The sequence below is a fragment of the Salvia hispanica genome, chromosome 1 (genome assembly GCF_029641045.1).
Source record: "Salvia hispanica isolate PSC_SH4W2 chromosome 1, Shi_PSC_v1, whole genome shotgun sequence".
Lineage (NCBI taxonomy): Eukaryota > Viridiplantae > Streptophyta > Magnoliopsida > Lamiales > Lamiaceae > Salvia > Salvia hispanica.
The window spans coordinates 29,973,590-30,000,647 of NC_142692.1; the positions used below are offsets into that span (position 1 = coordinate 29,973,590).

At 33.6% G+C, this 27,058-nt stretch overlaps 4 protein-coding genes across 4 annotated transcripts; 2 read left to right on the forward strand and 2 right to left on the reverse strand.

Moving 5' to 3' along the window:
• Positions 1-6,441: 6,441 nt before the first annotated feature.
• LOC125221725 (T-complex protein 1 subunit alpha) lies at positions 6,442-15,287 on the forward strand. Its single transcript, XM_089063349.1, has 17 exons — positions 6,442-6,693; positions 6,785-6,849; positions 7,297-7,386; positions 7,475-7,561; positions 7,680-7,739; positions 7,858-7,908; positions 8,800-8,895; positions 9,095-9,160; positions 9,724-9,941; positions 10,253-10,349; positions 10,654-10,740; positions 11,269-11,403; positions 11,623-11,727; positions 12,529-12,657; positions 12,754-12,857; positions 14,804-14,894; positions 14,981-15,287. The coding sequence occupies exons 1-17, from the start codon at positions 6,621-6,623 to the stop codon at positions 15,062-15,064; spliced, it is 1,638 nt and encodes a 545-aa protein (XP_088919475.1). The 5' UTR covers positions 6,442-6,620; the 3' UTR covers positions 15,065-15,287.
• Positions 15,288-17,218: 1,931 nt separating this feature from the next.
• On the reverse strand, positions 17,219-18,292 carry LOC125217990 (cell number regulator 6-like). The gene is made up of 3 exons (XM_048119577.2): positions 18,131-18,292; positions 17,909-18,023; positions 17,219-17,792 (listed from the first exon to the last, which is right to left on the reverse strand). The coding sequence occupies exons 1-3, from the start codon at positions 18,224-18,226 to the stop codon at positions 17,287-17,289; spliced, it is 717 nt and encodes a 238-aa protein (XP_047975534.1). The 5' UTR covers positions 18,227-18,292; the 3' UTR covers positions 17,219-17,286.
• A 1,350-nt stretch (positions 18,293-19,642) lies between these two features.
• LOC125219392 (uncharacterized) lies at positions 19,643-21,207 on the forward strand. The gene is made up of 4 exons (XM_048121362.2): positions 19,643-19,928; positions 20,380-20,482; positions 20,571-20,664; positions 20,751-21,207. Exons 1-4 carry the CDS (start codon positions 19,744-19,746, stop codon positions 21,023-21,025), a joined length of 657 nt encoding a protein of 218 aa, XP_047977319.1. The 5' UTR covers positions 19,643-19,743; the 3' UTR covers positions 21,026-21,207.
• A 4,754-nt stretch (positions 21,208-25,961) lies between these two features.
• On the reverse strand, positions 25,962-26,766 carry LOC125219338 (ethylene-responsive transcription factor ERF039-like). Its single transcript, XM_048121286.2, has one exon. The coding sequence runs from the start codon at positions 26,732-26,734 to the stop codon at positions 26,111-26,113; it is 624 nt and encodes a 207-aa protein (XP_047977243.1). The 5' UTR covers positions 26,735-26,766; the 3' UTR covers positions 25,962-26,110.
• Between the last annotated feature and the right edge of the window lie 292 nt (positions 26,767-27,058).

Here is a 27,058-nt window from a genome sequence, read left to right on the forward strand (position 1 = left end):
ATACAATTTCCAGGTGCTATAAGTATCAATTACCATTACCACTAGCTCGCCAACTACATAATATATACAACTTCACTCATAACGATACTCGAATTCTGGTTTTTAATATATAATGCAATTTAATTATACAAAATCGTAGTAGTATATGGATAGGCCCGCATCTATGAAGTGTGTCTGCATGAGCAGCGTGCGTGGAAGGATAGAAATTCAAATCCATACACTTATCTACAACTACCTTTTTCTTTCTAAACCTATCAATCATTCCAAATTTAATTTATCTAATGTTGACAGTTGACTTCACCTTCCGATCTCTTAAATTAAAAATATAAACATCTTATCTAAATGCATGTTTTGTTTTATCGACAGATAATTAACATGTCAACGACTTGATTTGCCCGTCGGTTTCAACATATATCAAAACGTAAAATAAAACTATACCAGCAAAATATAAAAAAATTGAGCATTTTGTTTGAAAGTTTTTATACTCATTCCATCCCCTATTATGTGTCCTAACATTTTATTTTGGTCCGTCTCTTATTAATTGTCTCATTTTTATTTTTACTGCTTATGGTAGTCAACTTTGCAATCCACTAACACATTTTTACATATATATAGTATAAAATTAAAACTCATTTTCCACTAATTTTTCAATTCACTTAATTATCTTTACATTTTTTCAACATGTATCAGATCAAACTGGGATATGTACATATTAGTGGACGAAAGAAGTACGTAGTAGTTATTTACACAACCAAATCTTGATCATCACAACGGAGATGATATCAATATAGTATAATGGAAATAATTAGTGAACATGTAATGTAATCATGTTCCAACCAAATATCTATTTGTCAGAATCAATTGTTGATATTTGTTCCAAAAAAGGCCCTAAAAACAAATACAAATGCTCCCTAACGCCCATCCCATTCTTGAATTATGAGAATCCCAGCTTTAAGATTTTTATCTTGATAATGAATGTTCTAATGATACTAATTGATGATTTCACATGCATATTGCCGTGACTCATCAGGCTTTGTTTAAGATTACGTAAACTCACTTAAATAATTTTAGGTCACGTTTGGTTGACGGAAAAATAAAATTGACAAGAAAAATGATTTCTGGGAAAATGAATCCAGGAATATGATTCCTAATAACTTTACTTTTCAGTGTTTGAAAAATATCAAGATTTTAAATTTTATATTTGATTTAAACACCAAAGTAAAAAAAATACTTATTATTTTATATTTATAAAATAAATAGTAATACAGAATTTTTAATAAATTATTAATTAAAAATAATAATTATTATAATATTATATTTATGATTACGATGGATAATTTAAATGTGGATTATCCATCATAATATATAATAATATAATTTAAATTTAGTTGCATGGACTATTATACTCATAAATAATTATAATAATAAATATTATTATTATTATTATTATTATTATTATTATTATTATTATATATTATAATTATTATATTTACGAATGTTAAAATTAAATAAATTTTATAATTTAAAATTTACTATGATTTGATTAAATATTAATTTATAAAATTAATTATTATTTATTATTATATGATTTATATTATATAATTATATTTTAATTATTTATAAATTATTAATTATTATTATAATAATAACAAATGTATATCAACATTATAATAATATAGTTATAACTATGATAATTTTAGTTATAGTTATTTATTATAATGAAATTAAGTATAATTCATAATTTTAAATTATTTTTAAAACATTGTAATTAATAATAATAATAATAATAATAATAATAATGATAATAATAATAATAATAATAATAATAATAATAATAATAATATAATAACAATAATAATATATTGCATTACATAGGTAAGAATCCTAAAACTGGAAAAAAGAATATCTAAGAAAAGCTAGGATTCAGATTTCTGGAAATTGTAGTAACTTTCCTTGTTCTGGGATTCTAATTACTTTACCAATTTGATTAAAAATCGAAACAAACATAAGAATTTAAAATTTAAGGAATCTGATTACTTTCCCAGACAAATCCTGACAACCAAACATGACCTTAGAGTTTTCGTGTCTATCTATCACTCACATCCTCCATGCATATATAATGATTAATGAATCGTAGTAGTATCTATTTTCAGTTCTTATAGTATTATATATAGAAATAGAGGAATGCTAAAATGACAACGTTATTTTGGGTGACACTGTACCACCAATGCGTACCGTTAGATATAAGAACATATGCATTCTTAGATTGACATGTGGCAGATTTTCATTTATAAAAAAAATAAAAAAAATCAGAAAATAACGGTGGAGGGCAGAGATGGAAACACAATTCCCTCTGTTTCTCTCCCAGCATAATTCACGTGATTTTCTTTTTCTCCCTTTCTTCAATTTTGAACATATTCACGATAATTTGAAGCAGTTTTTGGCTGTACTGATTTTAATTGTTGACGCTCAAACTCTCCAATTGTTAATTCAATCTTCAATTCATTCAATCAATGGATAATGAGCGTTCTGATATCGATGGAATCGTTGATTTTCCAGAATGTAATAAATTCTTCAACTTCATTATGTTCATCTTTAATCAGGAATTTGAACTGGAGTTTTGTGAATATGTTTTGCAATTCAACCTAATTGATTCAATATGCAAATCATCTCCCTGATTTCGAAAATTTGGCTGTGTATGTTCCCCTGATTCAATTTGATCGACAATTGTTTTTGTTCCCCACTTAAATTTTCTGAATTTGCAATTGAAATCATGGAGTTGAAATTCATATCCAATGACTGCATATTTCATGCTGGTATACGTTTGCTATATTACCACAATAATACATGTCGTTTGGTCCGTGATTATCTAAATTGCCATTTGTTATAATTCTTTTTTGTAGTTCTGAAATTGCTTTGCACTGTTTTTCCTTCATGTATACTCCCTTTTCTATTTTACAAATAGGAGTAGATAATAGATTGCATGACTATGTATTCCGTGATTGTTTGATGTAATAGTCAACCATTACTTCGCATTGTTGATTGCTTAGTAATAATTGCCTAGTTGCTTGTGCATGTACTATATTTTGCTTATTGTAACAGTCATTCCGTATTTGTGTTTTCAGTCACGATGCCCTTTTCTTTTCATAATTAAGCAATTGCTATTTATTTCTTATGTTATATAGTTGCATGGGTGCTTAATTGCCCCGACAGCCTCAAACCATTCGTAGGTCAGAAATTCAAAACCGTAGACAAAAGAATTACTTTCTACAACGCTTATGCTCGGACATCTGGTTTTGGCACGTAGAATTGTCAGCTGTTTGGTATCGCCAAAATATAAGGCTATTAAGTTTAATGACAAACCACTGCGTAGGTGTAGGAACTGTGGGGAATAAGGCCCCCACGACTCTAAGAATTGCAAGAGGGTGGATGAAAAAGAATAATCAAATTGCTTGTTTACAATTGTTTTATTGCTTGCCTTTGATTCAGAAATTGCATATTAAAGTTTTTGACGCCAGATTGCTTGGTTACATTGTTTTTACTGCTTTTATATTCATTGTTTCCTTATGCAATAGTAGTGCTCTTAAAATACTAATGTATCACATATTTCATGGAAATTTATACTTGGTTGCTACAGAGTCGGTTATATGTTCTTTTACAATATTGCAAATCGATTTGTGATTGATTTTGAATAGTATTCGCAATTGATTTTTGAAACTACAATTTCGTTTGGTTAGGTTTGATGATTTGCTTGTCTTTTCGGCACCATTTGCTTATAATAATAATCGATCATATTATGTTTCATTAATGTTCTTAATCTCAATATGATAAAGACAAAAGTAACTCTGACTTTAAAATTCAGTAATGTCTAAAGTAAAACATACCACAACTCATTGAGTACCTAGATTTCGTCCAACAAATTCAAAACAAAATAAAGTTGTGGTCATTGTCAAAAAACATCATTCGGAATTCAAAACATAATTGTTCCTTGATCCACCCTAATTTTCTGTCGACTACGAGCTTCGACAGATTGTCTTTCTCATTCCTCTTCGGTTGCCTTCGTCTTTCTCACCATTATATAATTGAGTCCTGCGTTGCATTACCAAAATAAATACAAATAAAACAAAGCAAATAATCTAAAGCATATAATAACTTTAGAACAAGCAAATACTCAGTCCTTAATAAGCAACCAAAAAATCAGTTGACAACCAAGCAAAGAATATAAGTGAACCAAGCACACCTCACTAGAATTACACATTTGTACCGTATCTGGTGCACACCAAGCAAACAATAAAACAGAACAAAACAATTACTAAGACTTAATCAAGTGTCATTAGTGTGCAGGAACCACACCAACGGCATCCTGTAATTCAAAAGTGCACTCCATCTATTACCAACCAAGTAACAACACAATAAAAACAAGCAATTCCTAATGCTTTTCAAACCGTTACAAGCAAACACCGATTCATACAAATGCAATCTAGAAAGTGATTAATAACCAATCAATAAAAGAACCCAAAAGGAGCAAGCATGGAATTTAGAATGCGTTACATGCAAAGCAGCAACTGTCGGTTATGACACTTAGTAATTACGGGGGCAATAGAAACAAGAAGCAATCAACATAATCAATAAGCAAACAGAATTTTGGAGTCTAATAAGAAGGATTGACATATGCGAGCAAGCACACAAATTGGAAAACATAAGCAATTATCACTCACTAGTCAAGCAATTCACTTTTAGTTTTTGAAATTGAATTCAAGGCAAGCAATCTATATTATGTGGACAAGCAATTAATCAAAAGCAGTGAAACAATTCACTACTATTTTTTGCTTAAGTGTAGTTAAAGGAATCCATAATGTTTAATCAAGCGATTCACCACAACTCGTCAATCATTTTTCCATTTATTAAGCAGTCAAATACGCATTGTGGAACAATCAAAAAACAAATCGTACCAAACAGATCTATACTCAATTTTCAATATTCCAAACCTCTGAGGATAATAGTGCATCAACCAACATATCATATCTTAACAACTATTGCTAAAACGAAACATGAGCAAATGCAAAGCCAATAGCAAAACAAACAGTATCTTCGCGGCTACATAGGAAGCACTTTCAATTGAAAAAGAAATATTGACATCTCCAAGCAAGCATGCAAATTGGATAACATAAGCAATTATCACTCACTACTCAAGTAATTCAGTTTAGTTTTTAGAATTAGATTCTAGGCAAGCAATTTGTATTATGTAGACAAGCAATTAATCAAACACAATGAAGTAATTCGCTACTATTTAAAGAAATCCATAATGTTTAATTGAGCAATTCACCAGCGCCTAAGCTTAATCAATCGCAGTGAAGCAATTCACTACTATTTTTTTTTGTCTTAGTATAGATAAAGCAATCCATAATGTTTAATCAAGCAATTCACTACACTCTCGTCAAGCAATTAACGCATAAGCTGAATCAGAAAATTGCATACATAGATCAAATAATTGCATATACAGAGAAATAGCAAATTGAAAAAAATGCATACTCATCAATTACTAACGATATAGAAGGAAATAACGATTCATAAAATTGCATACACATCAATTATCCAACTATCATCAACAAACCAGAAATTTTAATACACATCAATTACCCAACAATCGACATTAAGCGATTCCCAATAGTCAGCAGCAATACCAAATCAAAAAATTGCATACACAATCACCCAACCTATCGCGTCGGAGCAGGAATCAAAAGCACCACAGGACCATCTATGAACAGATAGCGACGCCCTCCACCAGATGCAATCATAAACGATGAGAGTGCAAGGTTGGACAGATTTCAGCAGCGGCGCTCCTTCTTCTGCAATGCTAGGATGGAGGCGAAGAGAAAACTAGTGGAAAGTGATTTCTTCCTAGGGTTTCTAGATTGAGAGCGTCGATTAATTGCAAAATAGGGGAGAGAGAAAGGGTTTTCTTTTGGATTGAGAGCGCCTATTAATTGCAGATTAGGGAAGAACGAAAGGTGGGAGAGATTAATTCTCAATCATATCCAAATTAATCGTGATTTTCAAATCTGTATCAGTTTCATTTATGGTCAAATGACAAATATACCCACACAAGCAATATTATGTTAATAGACAAGCAATTCGTACTCTAATCCTACAAATCAATCTCATCCATCTAATTAAGGGATTGGACAGCCTATAATGGTGTTAGGTTGTCATTCTAACTATGGTGTCACCATAGTGCTCCCCGTACAAATTTGTGCTGCATTTATTCTGGGTAAATTTTCATGACACCAAAAACAGTTTGGGGCCTCTACTATTATAGTTGGAGGCCCAATGCAATCACATGTCGTGGGCTCATTCATATATAAAGCCCATTTAAGCCGATCCCGATCAGCCCAAATTGAGCTGAATAATAAAGCCGTCGTTTAGTTTAAAAATGTTCCGCTCAAACTCAAACCCTTCCACACTGAGCTAAGAATTGTTTCTGCAATCGAAGAAGCCCTTTGCGAGAGAGAGAGAGGGAGATCACTCTCACTATTTCTACGCTCAAAATCTATATTGTAAAGCAGACGAAAGCCGCCGACTCGATCTGCCTTCTTTTAGCTGTTTGAATACATTAAAAAATGTCGTTTGCTGCAAATACACCTGATATTTCCGGCGAGCGGCAATCTGGGCAAGACGTTCGCGCTCAAAACGGTATGAATTATCGTTCGATGTATAGCTCTTGTTCGGATGTATGTTGGATTTTCCTTCGATATTGATGTATTTTGTTGTTGGAAATGAGCAGTGATGGCATGCCAGGCCGTGTCGAACATCGTCAAGTCTTCGCTTGGTCCTGTCGGCCTTGATAAGGTATTTCAATTATAAATTCTTTTTTTTTGCGTGAATTTATGCTAAGGTGGTCTTGGATTAGAATGATATTTTACCACTGAGTGCATTTAGGCTTCCGTTACATGTGAGTTCTCCTATAATATCCTGAATCTAGTGATGTTTTTATAATGCCTGTGATTAGGCTACGTGGAATGAGAAGATGTATATAACAGTTGAGCTAAATTTGCAGTTAATTTTTGGCTATAAGCAATTGTGTATGTGAATCTTTTGGAGGGCTTTAGTGAATGGTGTATGTGGTTAATTCTTTTAGTGAAGGAAGGAGTAGGTATAATGTAACTAACAGCTTGATGTGCATAAGTCATGGACCCATCTGCATTTCCTACTATTACTTGTGCACAATTTTGAATGTGATATCAAACTGGAAATTTTTGTTCTATTTTGCTCAATATCCTATATTCTGCTTTTCAGATGCTCGTGGATGATATTGGTGATGTGACCATCACTAATGATGGTGCGACAATACTGAAGATGCTGGAAGTGGAGCACCCAGCTGCCAAGGTGAATGAATAAACTTTTGGCTTCTACAAAATCAGTTTTTGAACAACCAGTTCCTTACTTATGTTGCCTTCATCTTCAATTCGTATAGGTCCTTGTTGAGTTGGCTGAACTACAAGACCGAGAAGTTGGAGATGGGACAACTTCTGTGGTCATCGTAGCTGCAGAATTGCTTAAGGTAACATATCTGGACCTGGCAGCAAGATAAAAGAATCCTCTAATCTTGTTTTACATTCCACCTATTATATATTGGGAATATGAATCCTGAGTACTAATATGACAGTCTTTTTTTGCAGAAAGCTAACGATTTAGTTAGAAATAAGATACATCCAACATCAATAATCAGTGGATACAGAGTAAGCTTTTGTCCTTCTATACAGTTTCCCCAGTACATATTGATCTCTATACTTCCCTTCACGGTGTAATCTTTTGTATGTTCATGATACATCTAATTGTGTAAACATTTCTTGGCAGCTTTCAATGAGGGAAGCATGTAAATATGTTGATGAGAAGCTGGCTGTAAAGGTTTACTCCCCTGACCATTTGATATCTATTGATTTTGTATAATACATTTCCTGAAGTTTAAAAAATATTAAAATTATGAAGAGGCTAGACATGCCATAATTTGAATTGGATTACCTTTCTTGTTTGGATAAACCAACACTGCCAAATCTTTTAAGCATTTTAAGTTGTCATGCTACAGTTTTTGGTTTATACTTTATACAGCTTCTCTCATAACTCTCCTCTTTCAATCTCGCCACTGAAGTGCGCTCCCTTTTCCCGCCTGCTTCACGAACATATGATAATGGGCCAGTTATGATGGAATGAATCTCAATGAAGGACCTAAGAAAGCAGCCTCCACAGGCTAGTGACTGTCCAACAGCTCTGCTGCAAAACTCAACTGCTAATTCCTAACCCTAATAGTCTCAAGGAACCATATTTCCTAAACCCTACTCCCTTCGTCCCACTCAAGATGTCCACTTTCTATATTTGGAAATAAATCTCACTCTCCTCTGTCCTCATTGAAATATTCAACTACCTTTTTTTTCTCTCGATTTACTCCACCTAACAACTTCTCCTAAAATCCCGTGTCACTCATGAATGTGGACATCTTGAATGGGACAGAGGGAGCATATGATATGTAGATATATAATCTAATATTATTTATAAATAACGACTCAATAATCAAGATTATTACAGAAGCTTCATCCTTGGTTTCTTCTGAGTCAACCTGATGCTTTCGCCTCTAATATCCTTGAATGGTTGGTTCTTTATCAAGTTAAAAATTATATTAACAACTTAAATAGATACTTTGCCACTGGAAAGATTTAGAACTTTTTTTGCAGTCTATTATCTGTTTAAATGTACTGATACAACTGCATCACTCTGACAGCCATTTTTCCATGTGTATATTAGGTAGAAAAGCTTGGGAAAGATTCTCTTGTAAACTCTGCGAAGACATGCATGTCCTCAAAATTGATAGGTGGTGATAGCGATTTCTTTGCAAATCTGGTAAGTTGCTTAGTGATTAGCAGTAGCTAGGAACGATGATTTCATTCTTAACTTTTGAGTTGTGCGTCTGGCATCTGGCATGAAAGTGCTTCCTCTTTCCCACTAAAGAAACCCGGTTCATGAGATGTGCATTTAGCAGCTGTTTCCTATCATCTCATCACTTTATTTGTAGTCATAACTCAAGTTAGTTTCACTTCAGGTTGTGGAAGCTGTACAAGCAGTAAAGATGACCAATGCCAGAGGTGAAGTTAAATATCCAATCAAGGTTGGTGCTTGTTGCTGTTTGATGTTCCCTTCTAGTTATCCTTTCCCTTACTCTGTTCTCTTCTAAACATGTTTTTTGGTTGGGGGTAGGGAGGCAGGGTTGGGGATAGACAGTTTTGCATTTTTCGGGTTTATTAGGAATCCAAGAATTAGATCACAAGAGTGTAAAAGAATGTGAATTTTATTAATGTTGTTGTATTTTATATATTGGGTTTATTGTAAACAGTAAAAGCTAAAGGAAATACTTTCCTTTTCCTCTCTCTTTAATTTACAGCTTGTACAAAGTACAAACACATTGACAATTTTTTAGATGTTAAATAGGAAATGTATTTGCTTCAAAGAGCGCATTAATAATTGACATTTAAATTTGGTTGAAACTAGACTTGTTGACTTGCTTTCCTTCACCTTTCTATGTAAAACCCTGTGTCCACAAGGACAGTCAATAAACATAGATTTGAAAGGCTGGAGAAAAAGGTTCCTGAATATGCATGAATTCTAGCTTCACATCACTGTTTTAACCGTTGATCTGGAAGAAGTAGCTCAAATGATATTGGTAATATTCAGGGAATCAATATTCTTAAAGCCCATGGTAAAAGTGCCCGAGATAGCTACTTACTGAAGGGGTATGCTCTCAACACGGGACGTGCTGCACAGGGCATGCCATTGAGGGTTGCTCCAGCCAGAATTGCTTGTCTTGATTTTAATCTTCAGAAGGCAAAAATGCAAATGGGTGTCCAAGTTTTGGTCACTGACCCCAGAGAGTTGGAGAAGATTCGTCAAAGGTGATTTATTTTATTCATTTCTTGTAAGATATTGTGTCCTAAACAAGGCAGTTGACTTCATTGTAATCTATTTAGCATCTTTTCATTAGTTGGATCTATAATTCTGTATTTCTGGCCCACACATTAATTGTATCAGGCAACCGTAAATAAATTTGCATGTTTTGGAGATATGCATTTTTACTGGTGTTGCTTATTCATATTCTATAGTTGCTCGTGTATATTAAGTGCCGTTTGAAGGCCACAGCAATTTACCCGCACAACTTCCCTGAAGTTTAAATGTACTAACAATTGATTGACCTCTTGACTTTTAGAGAAGCGGACATGACAAAAGAACGTATTCAGAAACTTCTTCAGGCAGGAGCCAATGTAATTTTAACTACAAAAGGAATCGATGACATGGCACTCAAGGTCTGCCTTCAGCACAACCTTAGTCGCATAGAAGTTCTTTCATCCTTTATACTGGCAGATACATGAAATAACTTACTGTTTTATTATGCTTCCATTTTATAGCTTGCTTTTTATTCATCCATGTAAAAATAAGCCAATCTTGTATGATAACTGGGCAAACAGTGGAAACACTGCTGGAAAGGGTTGAAGTCAGAACCATTTTCATTAAGCCATGAAATAGAATATTGTTGTATTGTGCTAACGTATTATCTTTGCACATCTACTTGGTTTTCTCTTGTTGTGACTGTGTGTTATACTGTAACAGTATTTTGTGGAGGCTGGTGCAATAGCAGTGAGACGTGTTCGCAAGGAAGATCTGCGTCACGTTGCCAAGGCAACTGGTGCTTCTGCGGTAGGTTTTGCTTCTTATCTTCCAACTGCCTGTCTTATATCTTTTGTTTGTTCCCATAAACGTTTAAAAAGGAAGATTAATTATTAGTATTATGGATGAGTTCAGATTTAGAATGACCTAAGAGATGGTTATGCTGAAATCATGACTCGACGGCTCGACCACCATATATAGTTACAAAAAAGGGTTTAATGAATATGACCACGAAACTGAAGTGTGGTATCATAATTCATAACGATATGGTTGCTTAAAGAGGTCTCCTACTATTATTCATTTACTCGAGTTAATATCCCTAACTTCCCGTTTACCATTTTCTCATCGATGATGCTACTTATAAACAACAAAATTAAGTCCAATATAAGTATGACAGTTCTTGAGATTTGTCTTTCTCAACAAGAGGCATAGGCTTATATGATTTTCTTTTTCTAGCTATCAAATTTCTATTTTGAGATCTCTTGCTTTGGAAAAAGATAGAGTGAAAAACTGTTATCATTTTTTATGTATCAATCCTTAATTGTTGCTCCTATGCAGGTTTCAACTTTTGCTGATATGGAAGGGGAAGAAACATTTGATGCATCACTTCTGGGACATGCTGATGAAGTAGTGGAGGAACGAATTGCTGATGATGATGTGATTATGATAAAAGGAACCAAAACCTCAAGTGCGGTATGTATTAGCTCTGAATTCTTTAATACTAAAATGATTTCTTGTCCTGCTGAAATGCTTGAGCTACTTCTGATAGTTTGCAATTTGATGAGTTGGTTGGTTCAACTCCCAATCATTTTTATTCATGAAAATGCTCATTTTTTAAATGTATAGATTAATGTCTTACAGTAACTTTCATTCAGTATTATACATATTGACCTGGAATTTGCTTTTTTTCAGGTTTCATTAATACTTAGAGGTGCCAACGATTACATGCTTGATGAAATGGACAGGGCTTTGCATGATGCCATATGCGTTGTCAAAAGGACTCTTGAATCTAATACTGTAAGATTCTGTTGTCATTTATTTTGACTGTGGCACTCTGTCTAATTTTTCGTATATTCCTTAAGTATTGAACTTATTTTTCTATTAATTGTTGTCTCTTTCTTAGACTTGATATGTCTATTAGTTTTACTTAAATGCTACACATCTTGAAATGCGCTTGTTATTTTTATGCTTAAATTTCAAATTTATAGGTAACACATTGTTGCTTACTACTCCCCCTGTCCCATTAAATATTCAACGTTTGCTTTTGTGCACTTGTTTTGAAAAAATTATAATAAATAACTAAAGTGGTGAGAAAAAAAGTAATAGAGAGAATGATGTAGAGGAGAGTCCCCTTTATCATATTCTCTTTTTTACTTTATTTTTTCTCCACTTTAATTATTTATTACTACCTCTGTCCCTGAAAATTTGATACAGTTTACTATTTCGGTCCGTCCCCGAAAATTTGATACACTTCAGTTTTACCATTTTTGGTAGTAGACCCCATATTCCACTAACTCATTCCTACTCACATTTTATTATAAAACTAATACTTTAAAAGTAGGACCCACCTCCCACCAACTTTTTCAACTCACTTTCCATTACATTTCTTAAAACCCGTGTCGGGTCAAAGTGTAGCAAATTTTGGGGGACGGAGGTAGTATCATTTTTCCAAAACATGTGTGAAAAAGCAAATGTTTCATATTTAATGGGAAAGAGGAGTATTATTCAAGCCAAATTTTAAACATTTAGATCTGACAAAAACATAGACAATTGTCATAGATACAAGTACCTCATCTTCTTGAGTTCGATGAAATATAGGTTGTTGCTGGTGGAGGTGCAGTTGAGGCTGCCCTATCTGTATATTTGGAGAATTTAGCTACAACTCTGGGGTCACGGGAGCAGTTGGCCATAGCTGAGTTTGCTGAAGCTTTATTGATCATTCCTAAGGTACTTACAAGCAAACTTTGTTCTTGATTTTATTTCATCAAAAGCTCATAAGTTATCTTTTGCCAACTGAAGTGCATCTGGATATTTTCCTTCTAGGTACTTGCTGTCAATGCTGCTAAGGACGCTACTGATTTGGTTGCTAAACTACGAGCTTACCACCACACTGCACAGACCAAAGCAGATAAAAAGCATTTGTCAAGGTATATATCGCATATTAGCAGTATTACACTGCTTAGTTGTTTTGGTGTTACTACCAAATTGTACATACGATGCATGTTAATAGTTATCTATATGAATAATAATTTTATCTGTATCGGAAACAGATAAGTCTTATTTTAAATTTTTATAGATTCTAGGTATAAAATTATCCTTATCTGAAGTAGATTATAAAAATATACACCTATACAATGAATTTACTACCATCCTTAAAATTATGATAAGGATATTATAGGTGTATCAGAATTGTAAGAATTAATTATATACATACACCTATACATGAAATGACTAAACTATCCTTAGATTTATAATATGTAAAAATATGTAAAAATATGTAGGAATATGCACTTTTATAATAGTAATAGATTCTCTAAGGCCCTTCTTGGTATGGTGGAATGGAATGGAGGAATGGAATGACATTCCTACCTCCATTCCATTCCTTTGCTTGGTAAATATTTTGTTAGGAATCACCATTCCATTCCACATGGGAATACCCATTCCATCCATTTAGCTAAGGAATGACCATTCCATTCCATTCCATTTTCCTTTCTTCTTATTTTAAAATTTAACAAAATTATATAAATATTATTTTATATTATATTTAAATTTAATATTATCACAATTTTACAATAACATTAAAATTTTAAATTTTTTAATAATTGAAAAATCCACACACACTTCACACACTTCACAAATTTCACACACTACACACACTTCACACACTACACACACTTCACACACTACACAAATTTCACACACTACACAAATTTCACACACTACACACACTTCACACACTACATACACTTCACACACTACACACACTTCACACACTTCACATTCGCACACTTCACATTCGCACACTTCACATTCGCACACTACGCACATTTCACACACTACACCCATTTCACACAGTTCACATACTACACACTCTTCACACATTTTCACACAATGCACACATTTCACACAATGCACACATTTCACACACTACACACTACACACATTGAACACACTACACAGTACACAAATTCAAAAATAGGATGCTTGAAATGTGTTACATGTGATTAGTGTTTGTAGTGTGTGTATTGTGTTAAATGTGTGAAATGTGTGTAGTGCGTGAAATGTGTGAAATGTGTGTAGTGTGTGTAGTGTGTGAAATGTGTGTAGTGTGTGAAATGTGTGTACTGTAGTGTTATTTTTGGTAGAATCAACATATTAATTATTCATATTTCATTCCATTCCATTTCTATAATAATTTGTAGGTATCAAACATAGGAATGGAATCAATCAAGGAATAACAATTCCATTCCTTTTGCATTCCTTGTACTTACCAAGCACAAGAATGACCTTCATTCCATTCCCTCCTTATTCCATTCCATCCTACCAAGTAGAGCCTAAGAGAACAAAATACCCTCAAATTAACAACCTTAACTTCAATCATTCTCATCATTGTTAATTTTATTTTCTTTATTTACCGTTGCCCAAGGATCTCATTTTCTGTTTAGGTAAGCGTTAGTAGTGTTTTGAAACATCTTTAGGAATTAGGATCGTAAGCATGTTTAACATTGGCTGTTTAAATTGGTTAGCATAGAAGGATGATGGTATCAGTATCATATTGGTTTGCTCTGCATTTATTAATTACCTTTGGTTTAATACTAATTGAGGTTGCTAGATGATTATGAGTCATATAATTCAATCATTGATGACTGTCACTTGAATCTTAAATCCATATTATGTGACACTGGAGTACCTGCATTTTGCCTGGAATTTTATTGTTCCACTGTTGTTTTTATATCTTCGAATCCCTAGCATAATATAATATTGAATTTATTCATCATATGGTAAATCTAGTAAAAATGCTGCAAAGAACAGTTGTTCTTGGCCTTGATGGAAGGCGCTTTTGTTGATGATACTTCCTTGTTTATTACTGCAGTATGGGTCTGGATCTGATAAATGGTACCGTTCGGAACAACTTGGAAGCTGGAGTTATTGAGCCTGCAATGAGCAAAGTGAAAATAATCCAGGTAAGAGCCTGGCAACTAGAACGATTCATTAATCTTTCAGCACTATACACATTTGAACTCAAGAATCTGTTTTCATTCATTGCTAGTTTGCTACTGAAGCTGCTATTACTATTCTCCGGATTGACGACATGATCAGGCTTGTTAAAGACGAGAGCCAGAATGACGAGTAGGGGTTGCAACTTGGTTATAATTCGTAGGCTATTTTATCACATCGTAACAGTAGTATAACTATGCATATTCTATCTTTTGATATCCTAGTGTTTTCGAAACAGAATTTTGAATTTACACATGGCGCTGTCTATGATGTTTTTATGTACAAGTAGTAGTACAATTTTTCAATTTTCATGTCATGAAGTGAAATCATGACTTTTATAACACACTAGTCTTAACCCATGCGATGCACGACGGAATATTATATTTTTTTGTCATACAATTTTAAATTGTTAATCGATTAATTAAAATAAGAAACAATATAATTATATACGATTTAAAATAGAAAAATATACTACTATGTAATAAAAATTCAATAAATATATACTCCTCAATTCATTTTACACCTAAAGACATTAACTTAAACATATTTAAAATTGAATTGAGACAAACACAATTATTTGGACAATGATAAAGAGACTACATTAAGTGTTGACATTTTTGAAAAATATGTTTAAAACAATCCTTCATATTTCTCTACTAAAAATAATAAATTGTGTAAAGATGAAGATAAATACTATGTATGTTTGAGTTAAGGATGTTACAATTCTTCTCTTTCTAAGAACTGTAAGAAATATTGAGATAAAATTCTGGAACCATATACACGCGGTACTCTAACTTTTGTAATCAAAGGAAAAAAACAACAATAAATGAAATGGAAATTACAATGAAAATTAGTCAAGAAAAACCATCTTTCCGCAAGACAAATTACATCACGGTTAGTGCTCTCGGATTGACATATTTTCTCCAGAGATAAAAACGACTTCCTCCTAACGTATATAACATCTCAAACCTGCTAGGCACCTATAAACTTGACAGGGCTCCAAAATCGAGCAAAACAATGTTCCTAAAATGTGTAATAAAATGTTGAGAGCTTGAGAGAGAATGAAGAATGTTTTGTTAGTGTGTATATTGTATTTCATCCACAATTCTATGCCTTTTATAGGTACAAAATTAGTAAATGAGAGATCATGGAATTAAAACATCATAATTTTAAAATCAAGACAATATATGTTACAAAATTTGTTAAATGCTCATTATTCTATTTAAATATTTGTAACCACCAATGAGTCATTGTAGTGCTTTAAGAATTAGTCAAATACTCATTAAAATATCTAAATAAATATTCATGAGTTACTTAAAATATTCAAATTGGTCCATAACTTATAAATATTTCAGAATAAGAACAAAACATATAAATATTTCAAGAAAAGGCCAAAACTCGCCTTTTATATATGTATAGATACTGTCCTTAGGGTTATGTCATGGCAAACATATGTAGTCATGAATGTCTAAATGCGTAAGCACTAGTGAAAAGTTTAATTATATTAATATAATCGATTTTTAATTTTAAATAATTATTCATTAATATGTACTGTAATGTTTATATAAATGTTTGAATCTAATTAAAAATGCTTGAATATGGAGTACTATTTTAGAGTATATTCTCTGTCCACAAAAAATGTGCATCAATTATCTTATTTTTGTGATAAACTTCTTTATAGTTTATCTTCATAATACTTCTTATTTACAGAAGAACTCTTTATAACCTACTACTATTTCCACCTTTTACCACTTTATCCACTGATCAATAATTGAACATAAAACATGATTAATTGTATGGATAAGTTTTACAATAATGATTATGGGATAGGATAATATGTCCTAATTTTGTGTCGTATTATTAATATGACCATTGTGACAGAGAAATGGCGGATTCCTTGTAGTCAAATGATCCGGTGTTAGAAACTGTCATGCTTTCTTCAAAGGCTAAATAGGATTAATGTGAATATATATCTAACAATACAGGTGAAGGGTTATATATAAAATAAAGGGCTATTGACTCCTAATATCACAAAAATTTTCAAAGATTTGTTTTTTCCACGAACTTAAATAGTTGTTGAATTTTTTACCACCCGTGACAAATCCAACTACTACATTAAAATGAGATGAATAATCATACTTGGCTTCTAAGACTTTACAATCACATCACTATTATTTTTCAATGATGACAATATCTTAGGTGATGTAATAACAAATGAAATGTAGCCGGGGTATTTAAGTTCGTGATATTATACGCCAAGTATAAAGTTTGTTGAAAAAAAAAACAAATTTTTGAAAATTTTCGTAATATTAGACATCAAATATTCCCCTAAATTAAAATAGGTAGAGATGGGAATTACTACAGATTATTAGTATCATGATTAGTGGTTACTAATACAATTTGATTGTTTGGTTGGGAATTAGCAGAGGCAGAGGCAGAGGCAGCAGCGTTGATCATCTCCTGCAGTTGAGGCGGATCAAGATCAACAATGGCCGCCGATTCCTCAGAGAGATGATGCTTCATCTCTCTGTGTTCTTGGCATATGGCGCACCAATGCAGGCAGCAGTGCACCCCACACGGATCACACGGTGAATCCTTCAAGTGGTATTTCCGCTGCAGCAACTGCCGCCCCATCCCGCTGTATATGGCGCACACCCACCACGCGAACAACAGACCCTCCGTCACCAGGCACACCGTGTCCGGATCAATCATCCCGTTACACGCCATCGTTAATGCAGCAGCCACTACGCCACCTTCCACGCACACTGCATGGCCCACACACGCCCTATCCGGGGATATATTCTCGTTCACCACCGCCATGTTGCGCCCAAATAGCACGCACGGGCATAACAACCCTGTCACGCCTGCACGTATTTTATTTCATCAGTACATGCTCTTTTAATTCCCGCATTAGTCTTTTTTTTTATAAAAAATTTATAAAGAGAATCAACAATGGTTCTCCGTTTCAAGTTTAACTTACAACTATTAGAATCATCAAGGCAGCCAAAGATGCCGGTAGCCCAATCTTCGTCCGCTGGAGGCACGTACGATACAGGTAGGGATTGCCCACATAGCTCACATGTTCTACCATTTGCCTGCAAGATTTCTCATCTAATTAATGAATCTATTTACATTCAAATTGTGCATCAATGCTATATGTATATACAGACCAACTTTTTAATTTCTTGAATACATGTATAACCTTTTCTATATCAATGGGTTCGTTTAGTTCACCAGGAGTGATATTTTGTAAGGCAATCTGATCCTCTGTTAGCTTCACGTACGACCCTTCTGCCATCTCTCTCAATCAAAACACTAATTAATTTATAAACTTTTTGGGAATTCTATGAACTCAGAAAGAGAGATTAATTTCAAACTCTTTGGTGTTTAATTAATTATATTTGCTGAAATGAGGAAGTAGCAGTTAAGTTAGTTGGTAGAATTATCGGATCGAAAAACACTCCCATGCATTAATTGATTAACTAGCTACGCTTCTACTACACCTATATACTATACTATACTATTTACTATGTGGGTTGTGCTACATACGACTTTAATTTATACTTCTACCATTATTTAAAATGCGTATTTTAATAAACTTTGGTATACTATGTGCAAGTTTTATTTATCAAATACTCCCTCCTTTTCACTACAGTTTCACTATAGTTGAGTCATTTACCATTTCGGAAAGTTTCTTCATAGTTGAGTCATTTCCTTATATGGTACTACCTCCATCCCCCAAATTTTGACACAGTTTACTATTTCGGTCCGTCCCCCAACTTTTGACACACTTCACTTTTTACTATTTTTGGTAGTGGACCCCATATTCCACCAACTCATTCTTACTCACATTTTATTATAAAACTAATACTTTAAAAGTAGGACCCACATCCCACCAACTTTTTCAACTCACTTTCCATTACATTTTCTAAAACCCGTGCCGAATCAAAGTGTATCAAAACTTGGGAGACGGAGGTAGTAACTTTTTTCTCTTTCTTACTTTACTATCTCTTACTTTATTCTCTCTACTTTATTCACTTTATACTTTATTCTCTCTACTTTTTCCTCTCTTACTTTTTTATCTATTTATTTAAACACACTCAATATTCATTTCTAAAACTCTGTGCCGAAAAGTTTCGCCTCAACTATGGTGAAACGGAGGGAGTATATATTAATGAGAATCCAGATTCTATGTGGAAATGATTAAATGTATTTCATTTCATTCATCTTTAATACTCCATCTGCCCGCGGATAAAAGTCTCATTTTTCTATTTTAGTCCATGAATAGGAGTTCCGGTTCACTTTTACTATAAATGGTAATAAGACCTCACATTCCACTAACTCATTCGGTCATTCCATTCACATTTCATTTAAAACTAATATATACAAGCGAGACTCATATTCCATTAACTTTTTTTCACTCATTTTTTTTAACATTTCTTAAAATATATGCCGCTAAAAAATGAGATTTCTAACGACGAACGAAGGGAATAATTAATACTCCGTTACTTTCGTCCGCAAAAAATAGTACGGGGTACTTAATAATTAAGTCAAGTAACTAGATGTCTATCTTTAGCTAATGTTTAAGTTCATGATAAATTCTTTAATTTATTTTCTATGTTTATTTCCTTGGAATTCACTACCAGATTAGAAAATGTAATCCAATGCAATATAGGTTGAATTCTTAAAGAAGGGGTAAAAATGAAAATATGCAAAATTGCTAAAACAAAATAAACTCCCAACAACAAGAAGTAAGATTCATCGTGTTTTGGCTTACCTTATCCCAACTGAAACAATCATCAATCATCAATCATCATGGGAGGCGGTTTCATGTTTTCTGCCAACTCAGCCTCAGCCTCCGCTTCGCCGCCGTTCCCTGCCGCAAGAAGCTTCCAAACTCCGGCTGAACTTCAACCATGCTATTGCTCTGATAACGACAGCTTTTTAGGGCCTGTTCCTTCTCGGGTCGAAGTTGAATCTGCAATTCTTCAACTCCAAAGGTTAAAGATCGCTACTTTTTTCCCTTTCTTGGTATTCTTCCCCTACTTCTGATTCTAATCGGGATCAAGGTTGTGTTTTTTACTTGATCAGATGGGTAATTTGATGTGGGATACTTTTAAAAATACTCAATTTGTTTATGTATGATTGGAATGATAAGGATTCCTTTGGGTGGAATTGAATCACATACGGAATTTGGGGATTTCAAATTTACTAGATTTGTGAAACTATATTTGTCAATTTGATGTGAATAGCCTAATTTAAACCGTTAATTTCATATGCTGATGTGAAGAAAATAATTATATGTAACCATCTAAACAGGGCAGCCTCAAGCATAAGTAGCCCTTTGAATAGTGAAGACTACTTTGATTTTTATATTGTTATCAGAAATTAGTTCATTGTATGCAATTAGCTTTTGATTGCATTTGTGTTCTAATCCTATGCTATAGTCAGGTTTATGCGTGACCAAATGCATCATCATCTCCACTTGCAATCTCCCGGGTTCACAAAATTCTCCGAGGCGTTCGCCATGATGCAAGCAGAACCACCTCTTCAGGTGCTTCATGGATTCCTAGTTTGCATTTTAATTATACATATAAAGCTTTGTTAGAGAATGCTCTTTGATTATGCCTTTTTTTGTTCAGAATTTGGTTACCTCTATCTCGTGTGATGAAGCCGTTTGGAAGGCCATGTTGAATAACAAGGCGGTTGGTGATCTACGAGGTTCAATCTCTGCAGGTGAATGCAATAAACTTGGCTCCATTTTCTAATGTTGTAAGAGTTGATAGAACAAATTTTTAGCTGCAATATAAATATTAATGCAGCTAAAGAAGAGAAGCTGGTGAGCTACCTTGAGAAGGGAAAGGCAGAGCCAGCGTTGGCGGATGTTATGCTGAAATGGATTTTGGATTTGGCCAAGTCCAAAGTTATGCAACTGCTTGAATGCTTTGCATCGCTCGTGAATGACATATTCCAGCCTCCTTCAAACGAAAATCCCACTTCACAACTTGATGACCTTCTTGACGAGAAGCTTAGGTCTTCGTTGCTGCTCTCTGTCGTCATCCTTCTCATTGTTGTTGTTGTCCGCGGCCAACAATGAGACGTGTACCAAGATAGCATCTTTCTTATGCTTCACTTTCTTGATTTTTTACTTATTTGGTTTCTGTTTTCTTGTTAACTATTTTCTGTTTCCCTTTGGTGAAACTTCTGTGGTTTCCATAGGCAACATGTTGTTATCTAACTTTGGTGGTCTAAGAAATAAACTAGTGTGGTTGAAGCAAATGGTTGTTTAAATCTCTGCAAGACTGCACATTAGTATTTAGTACCATTACCAAATAAATTATGACCAGTTAAATGGAGTATAATAGTAGTATGAATTTCAAATACTCCGTATATGGTATGAGGGTATACGTGTATTTGAGTAGATGACTGTATTTTGCAGATTCAAAGTAGTATATATAAATGATTGTTGCAATTTAATTCCATTTTATCACACGATTCCATACGTCCATGAAAATAGTTAATTTTTTCTATTTTAGTTCGTCCACTAAAATTTATCCCAAGTTTATTATAACTGATGCCATCTATAAATATGACCTCTTTTTGTGGACAAAGAGAGTATAAGAGAATACATAATAGACTAAGTAGGGGTGAATAATCGATTTTCGGTCTAGTTTGTTGGACAAGCCAAATTGAAAAACCCAAATTTTATGAAAATGAAAACCAAATCGAATTATCAGAAAAAACAAAAAATCGAACTATAAAATCGATTCAAATTGAAATACCAAAATTTCATAAATATATCTAAAAATTCCGAAAAAACAAAATCCAAACTACTAAAATTGAACTCGAAAAATTGAAATTGCATAATATATCCAAAAAAACTAGAAATAAATCAAAAGGTTGAAAATTATTTTTCAATATTTTTAATATCCGAATCGGGCCGGAAAACCGAAATTAGCCAAAAGTTTTAACCGCGACCCAAACAAAAAAACTTAAACCAAATTTTGAATTTCGATGTGATTCAGACAGATATCCGGTTTCAATTATTTTGCACACCGCTAATACTAAAAATATTATAAAGGGATATAGTACTAAAAGTAAAAGCATATAAATAGAAATTTATACAAGAGTAGTTTTGCATTTAATTATTTAACTGAAAATACTTTCCGGATTGTGTGTGTATGCGTTTGTGCTTTATGCTTTATTTCTTTATATTTAAATCGCAAAGATCAAATTTCTCTTTTGAATAGGCTGAGCTTTAACTACTAGTCTACTACCTCAACATTTTTAATCAATTCCAAATTGCATGGATCCATTTGTCTGATACTTTGATTAGAACTTGTAATTAATTTATTATGATGCCAAAAGTGATTTACTTTTTGTAGCTACACACCTAGGGGTATGTTATATGGTCCAGATTGGGAGCTTTAGTTTGAGCATCTATTTTCGAGATATATGGTTGGGTCCAAAGTGATCGACTTTGTCCCTCAAATTTGCCAATGTGGATACAATAATAATTAATAAAATTAGCCTAAAATCATTGAGAAATAGACTATGTATTAACGAGAAAGATAGTGATGGTGAGGTCATTTATCACCTTCAAATAGGAATAAATAATTTCCTACAGCGCATAAAGTCTGAAGAGCGAGAATGAGAGTGCTGCGTGTATTGCTCGAGTAAAATGGAACTTCTCCGATCCAGAGAATTTACTAGACACTGGGTCTAGGAACTCAGAGAATCCTCGGGTCACCTGTCGTTGGGCACACAATCACTTTCTTCTCCTTTCAAAACCCTCAACCCGCTATGCTAAAAAGATTAGTACAAGGAAGCAGGGATCGAATCCACAGAGACAGATGCGTAAGTAAACATGCTAAAAGATCTGGAAACTATTTTTGGCCGCTGCCACGCAATTTTCTCGGGGTTGAGATTTAATTCCTAGACTCTGGAAAGGGAATGTTCTATCCTAACAGCTAGATCTAGGCAGAGATAACAGAACATGCATAATGATGACCGAATACGCTTGAAATTACTACTAGACGGGGTAAACGGCTTCCTAAACTAACCTAGACGCAGGAAAGAACAGCAGGTGGGGACCATTTCCCTAAACGACATAGTACGACGGAAAAAGCCGCAGATTAACCAACTAAAGGACTAACTAACAACGTCATCATCTTCTCTAACTTTTATCACGAAATAACAGATGAAAAATAGAGCAAAGCAAGGATCGAAACATGGTAAGCGAAATTAAACCGATTAACACAATTAACTATTGAAACTAAAGCAGATCTACGATTACTAGAAAACAAGCAAACAGAATTTAAATATCACAACCATGCAAGCATGAACAGATCTTAACGCTGGATGCTTCATTCACTCCGGATCCAAGCCATCTACAACGATCCAACACAATTTCCATCTCCGATCTTCACAGATTCAACCAGATTCAACCGATCAACTATAAATCTCCATGCAATTCAAACTCCACCTCAGATCAATCAACAATATCTACCAAAAACAAACAGATTATGCAACAATAACATAACCGAAACCAAAGTAGCAAATTCCATAGCAGCATACGCAATATCCAACGAGAAAGTAACAAAAACATGACCGAGCTTCGAACAGCGAAGACTCGGGAAATCCAAAGCATAAACAAAAGCAAATAAAGGATTGTATCTTCGCCTTCCTTGGAGACGGTGTTACACAACGACGGATTTGAAACGTGAACCCCTAAGGTGATTCCCCTAAAAGTGTGTGTGAAGAGAAATGGAAAAGCTAAGCTAAGAGCTGATGATGCAAAAAGAGGTCCTCTTCATGTTGAATGCGTGCTCTTATTTATAAGGGGCGGAGCTTCTAGACTCTTCCTAGTATTTCCCATTTTGCTCTCCTTATGAATGCTCCTTCGTCTAGTAAACTCTTCCCTTTTTCTGCTCACTTTTCCCACCAGCATCTTCCTCTAAGTAATTCTTTCGTTCTTCCTGGAGCTGATATTTTCTCTACACACCTGGCTTATAAAACTTTGTTAGATTCAGGAAATCACAGAATTTATCCCATGACCAATGCATGAAATTAGCCTTATCAAAGTCCATACCCTTTGTTTTCAATAGTAGTAAGCGAAAAACATTTACTCCATCCCTTCATAAAAAATAATCTCATTTACAAAATAGTCTTATTTTACAATTTTAAAATGTCCACATAAATAGTTTTATTTCTGAAAATAAAAAATTTATCTCGTATTTTACCCACTTTTTCTAATTAATGCTAGCGTTATTTATATTATAGTGAGGACACTCCCTTAAATTGGGAATTAAGGTAAATAATATACAGCAAACAGGATTAACCTTGAAAGAAAAAATCGAGTAATTTTCGATATCTTATAGGAGTACTTGTATAATTAAGGTAGTCATTTACTCATTTGCGTGCTGATGAAATACAAATATACAATGTAGTACTTGCATAAGTTAAATAGAAGAGAATTAATTGACGAATATTTCATATTTATGCTTTTTATTTGATGTGAGGTTTCCTTCCTCTAGATGCACTTGACAAACATGGATTTTGCATGTCTCTGGACAGTGTATGTATATGATGCTTAGCTTGGTATGATAGTCAGTTGCAATCTTATTTCATGTGTTAGATATTCTGATACTAACTCTTAGTTATATTAGATCTATCCTGTAAACTTGAAGGTATTTTTAATATTAATAAATAGTGCTAGGAAGACTCCTTTAATTTGTAGCTTGGAATTTTTTTTTAACTAAATTTGAATTATATTTTGGATTTTTCATAAGCATAGGTTTCCACGTCCAGTCCTAAATATATACGTATCATTTCATTTATCTATTCTTAATCCTCGTCCTTGGTTACATGCTTCAATTAATCATTGTAACAGGCAAAATTAAATAATTGAGGAAAACAATAGGAAACTACTAATAAATTAAATTTACAAGTCTATACTTATCTAAGTGAGAGCATAGCACCAATTATTAGGGACGTACGTCGAATAATTGTTTCATAAAGTTGCGTAAATGTTCAGAACGCGTTTGCGTAATATCTGTACATACAAATGAAGACGAGATTGATTAATTGTTTCATTTTTGTGTTCTAAATTATTAATAGTAATATTTATTCTAGCTAGTATAATAATTAATTAATATTTATTCAAAAAATAGGATTTTGAACAAATTGCATACCTGGTGAATTTATAATTCTAACAATAAAAAATTGTCTAATTAAAGTGAAAATAAATTATAAAGAGTTAATTAAAGAAAAAAAAAACAAAAAAACATGTGAAAAAAATGAAGACACAAAGAGTAGTCCGTGAATATCGTATCAATAATGATACACTGAAAATGACTTAGCGAATCTAATGGAAATCTTTTTCTTTTTCTTCCCACCTTCCCAAAGTATGAATTAACAGAAAATTAATTAATAGCGAGCACCTCTAAAATAGTGTGTCGTTGGAATCTTTGAATCAAGTCAAAAGACACACAGTACCCTTAAAAGGAAACACAAGGATAGATTTGGAATTGTAAAATAATGAATTTTAAGTGAGAATTATCTTATTGTGTTAAGTAGTGTTATAGATCATCACAATTTGTGTCCAAATCATTGAAATCTCACCCGAGTATTGCATGTATTCATATACATTCTGAGATGTCCCACTCTAAAAGATACATTTTTTTAAAATAGAAGCATCATTATTATTTTTTATTTTTCTCTGTTTACTTAACACACAAAATAATACTATGTTGCATAAAGTCTCACATTGAATAATAAATGTTCCACTTACATTGAGACGGAGTATATATAAAATATTTCTTGGATGTATAACAAATCATTGGTTCATTAGATGCAATATAGATCGTGCGTTATTACAATACGTAGTTGTTTGATGAAGCTACACATCAAGTCATCAACCAAATTATAAAGTTAACAACAAAGTGCAAGACAGTTTAGTAACTTTAGTTGGCTCATACTTAAAGTTCGATCAATCAAACGAGAAATATTCATTAAAAATTTTGATTGATCACACCTTTCAAACTATATACTGTATATACTTAATAATTACACAACAATTATAGTACATTGTATCATAAAGTTGAGCTGGTTTTCGAATACATCAAACTCAAATTTGTAAAATAAAAAGAAAAAGAAAAGAAAAAATTAGAAGTTGAAACAGTTAGCATTCCCACAAAAACGGCTCTTGCCGCCAGAATATTCCAATATCGGCTCCAGCCAGCTGCCACGAAGAAGCCAAGTCCGAGCTAGCCAGGGTCAAATCTGGCAAGTCGGAAAATGCGTCGTCTTCGTCATGAGCCGTTGTAGCCGACGCCAAATTCGGTTCGGCTTCGGCGCTGGTGGAAGACAAAGCGGCGGCCTTTGCAGCCGCGGCTTGGATGTCCTTAGCTACGGCAGAAGCTGGGCGGGGCAGTTCGTGAGCCAAGCCGGGGAAGTTCAAGACGGCTGAATGGCCTTTAATGGCTAGAGCCGCCACATCGTGCGCCCGAGCTGCCATCTCAGCCGTGGGATAGGTTCCGAGCCATATTCTTGACTTCTTTCTCGGCTCTCGGATTTCGCTGACCCATTTGCCCCAGCTCCGCTTCCTCACGCCGCGGTACGAGCCACAAACTTTTTTTGCATCTTTGCTTGTGTTTTCTTGAGGAAATGTTGAGTTTTTTGTCTTGTCGGAGAATGAAGAATTGGAGGAGAGGGAGCTAGTGGAAGGCGAGGCCGAGCCACCCGAAGACGAGGCGGAGGCCGCGGCAGAAAATGGTAGAGAATTGATAGTGATTATTTTTGCCATTGGAAATGAAGTGTGGAAGTGGAATAGAATGGTATATGAATAAGATAGTGAGGTAGGTTTATGAGATTCTTTTGTATATATATATAAATATATAATGTATGATGAACAATAAAAGGGGAAGCATAAGACGCCAAAACCACACACTAAGCAAATATTAAGCCATTATAATTTACAATCGAAAATCAATACGCTACGTATCCATGTGACACCAAAAAACACAAACGTCATATAAATCAATTAATTTTACAAACACTAAAAAATTTAACAAATATATAAAAATTCTAGTTTCATGAATTCATATATAAATGTACAAACTATACCAAA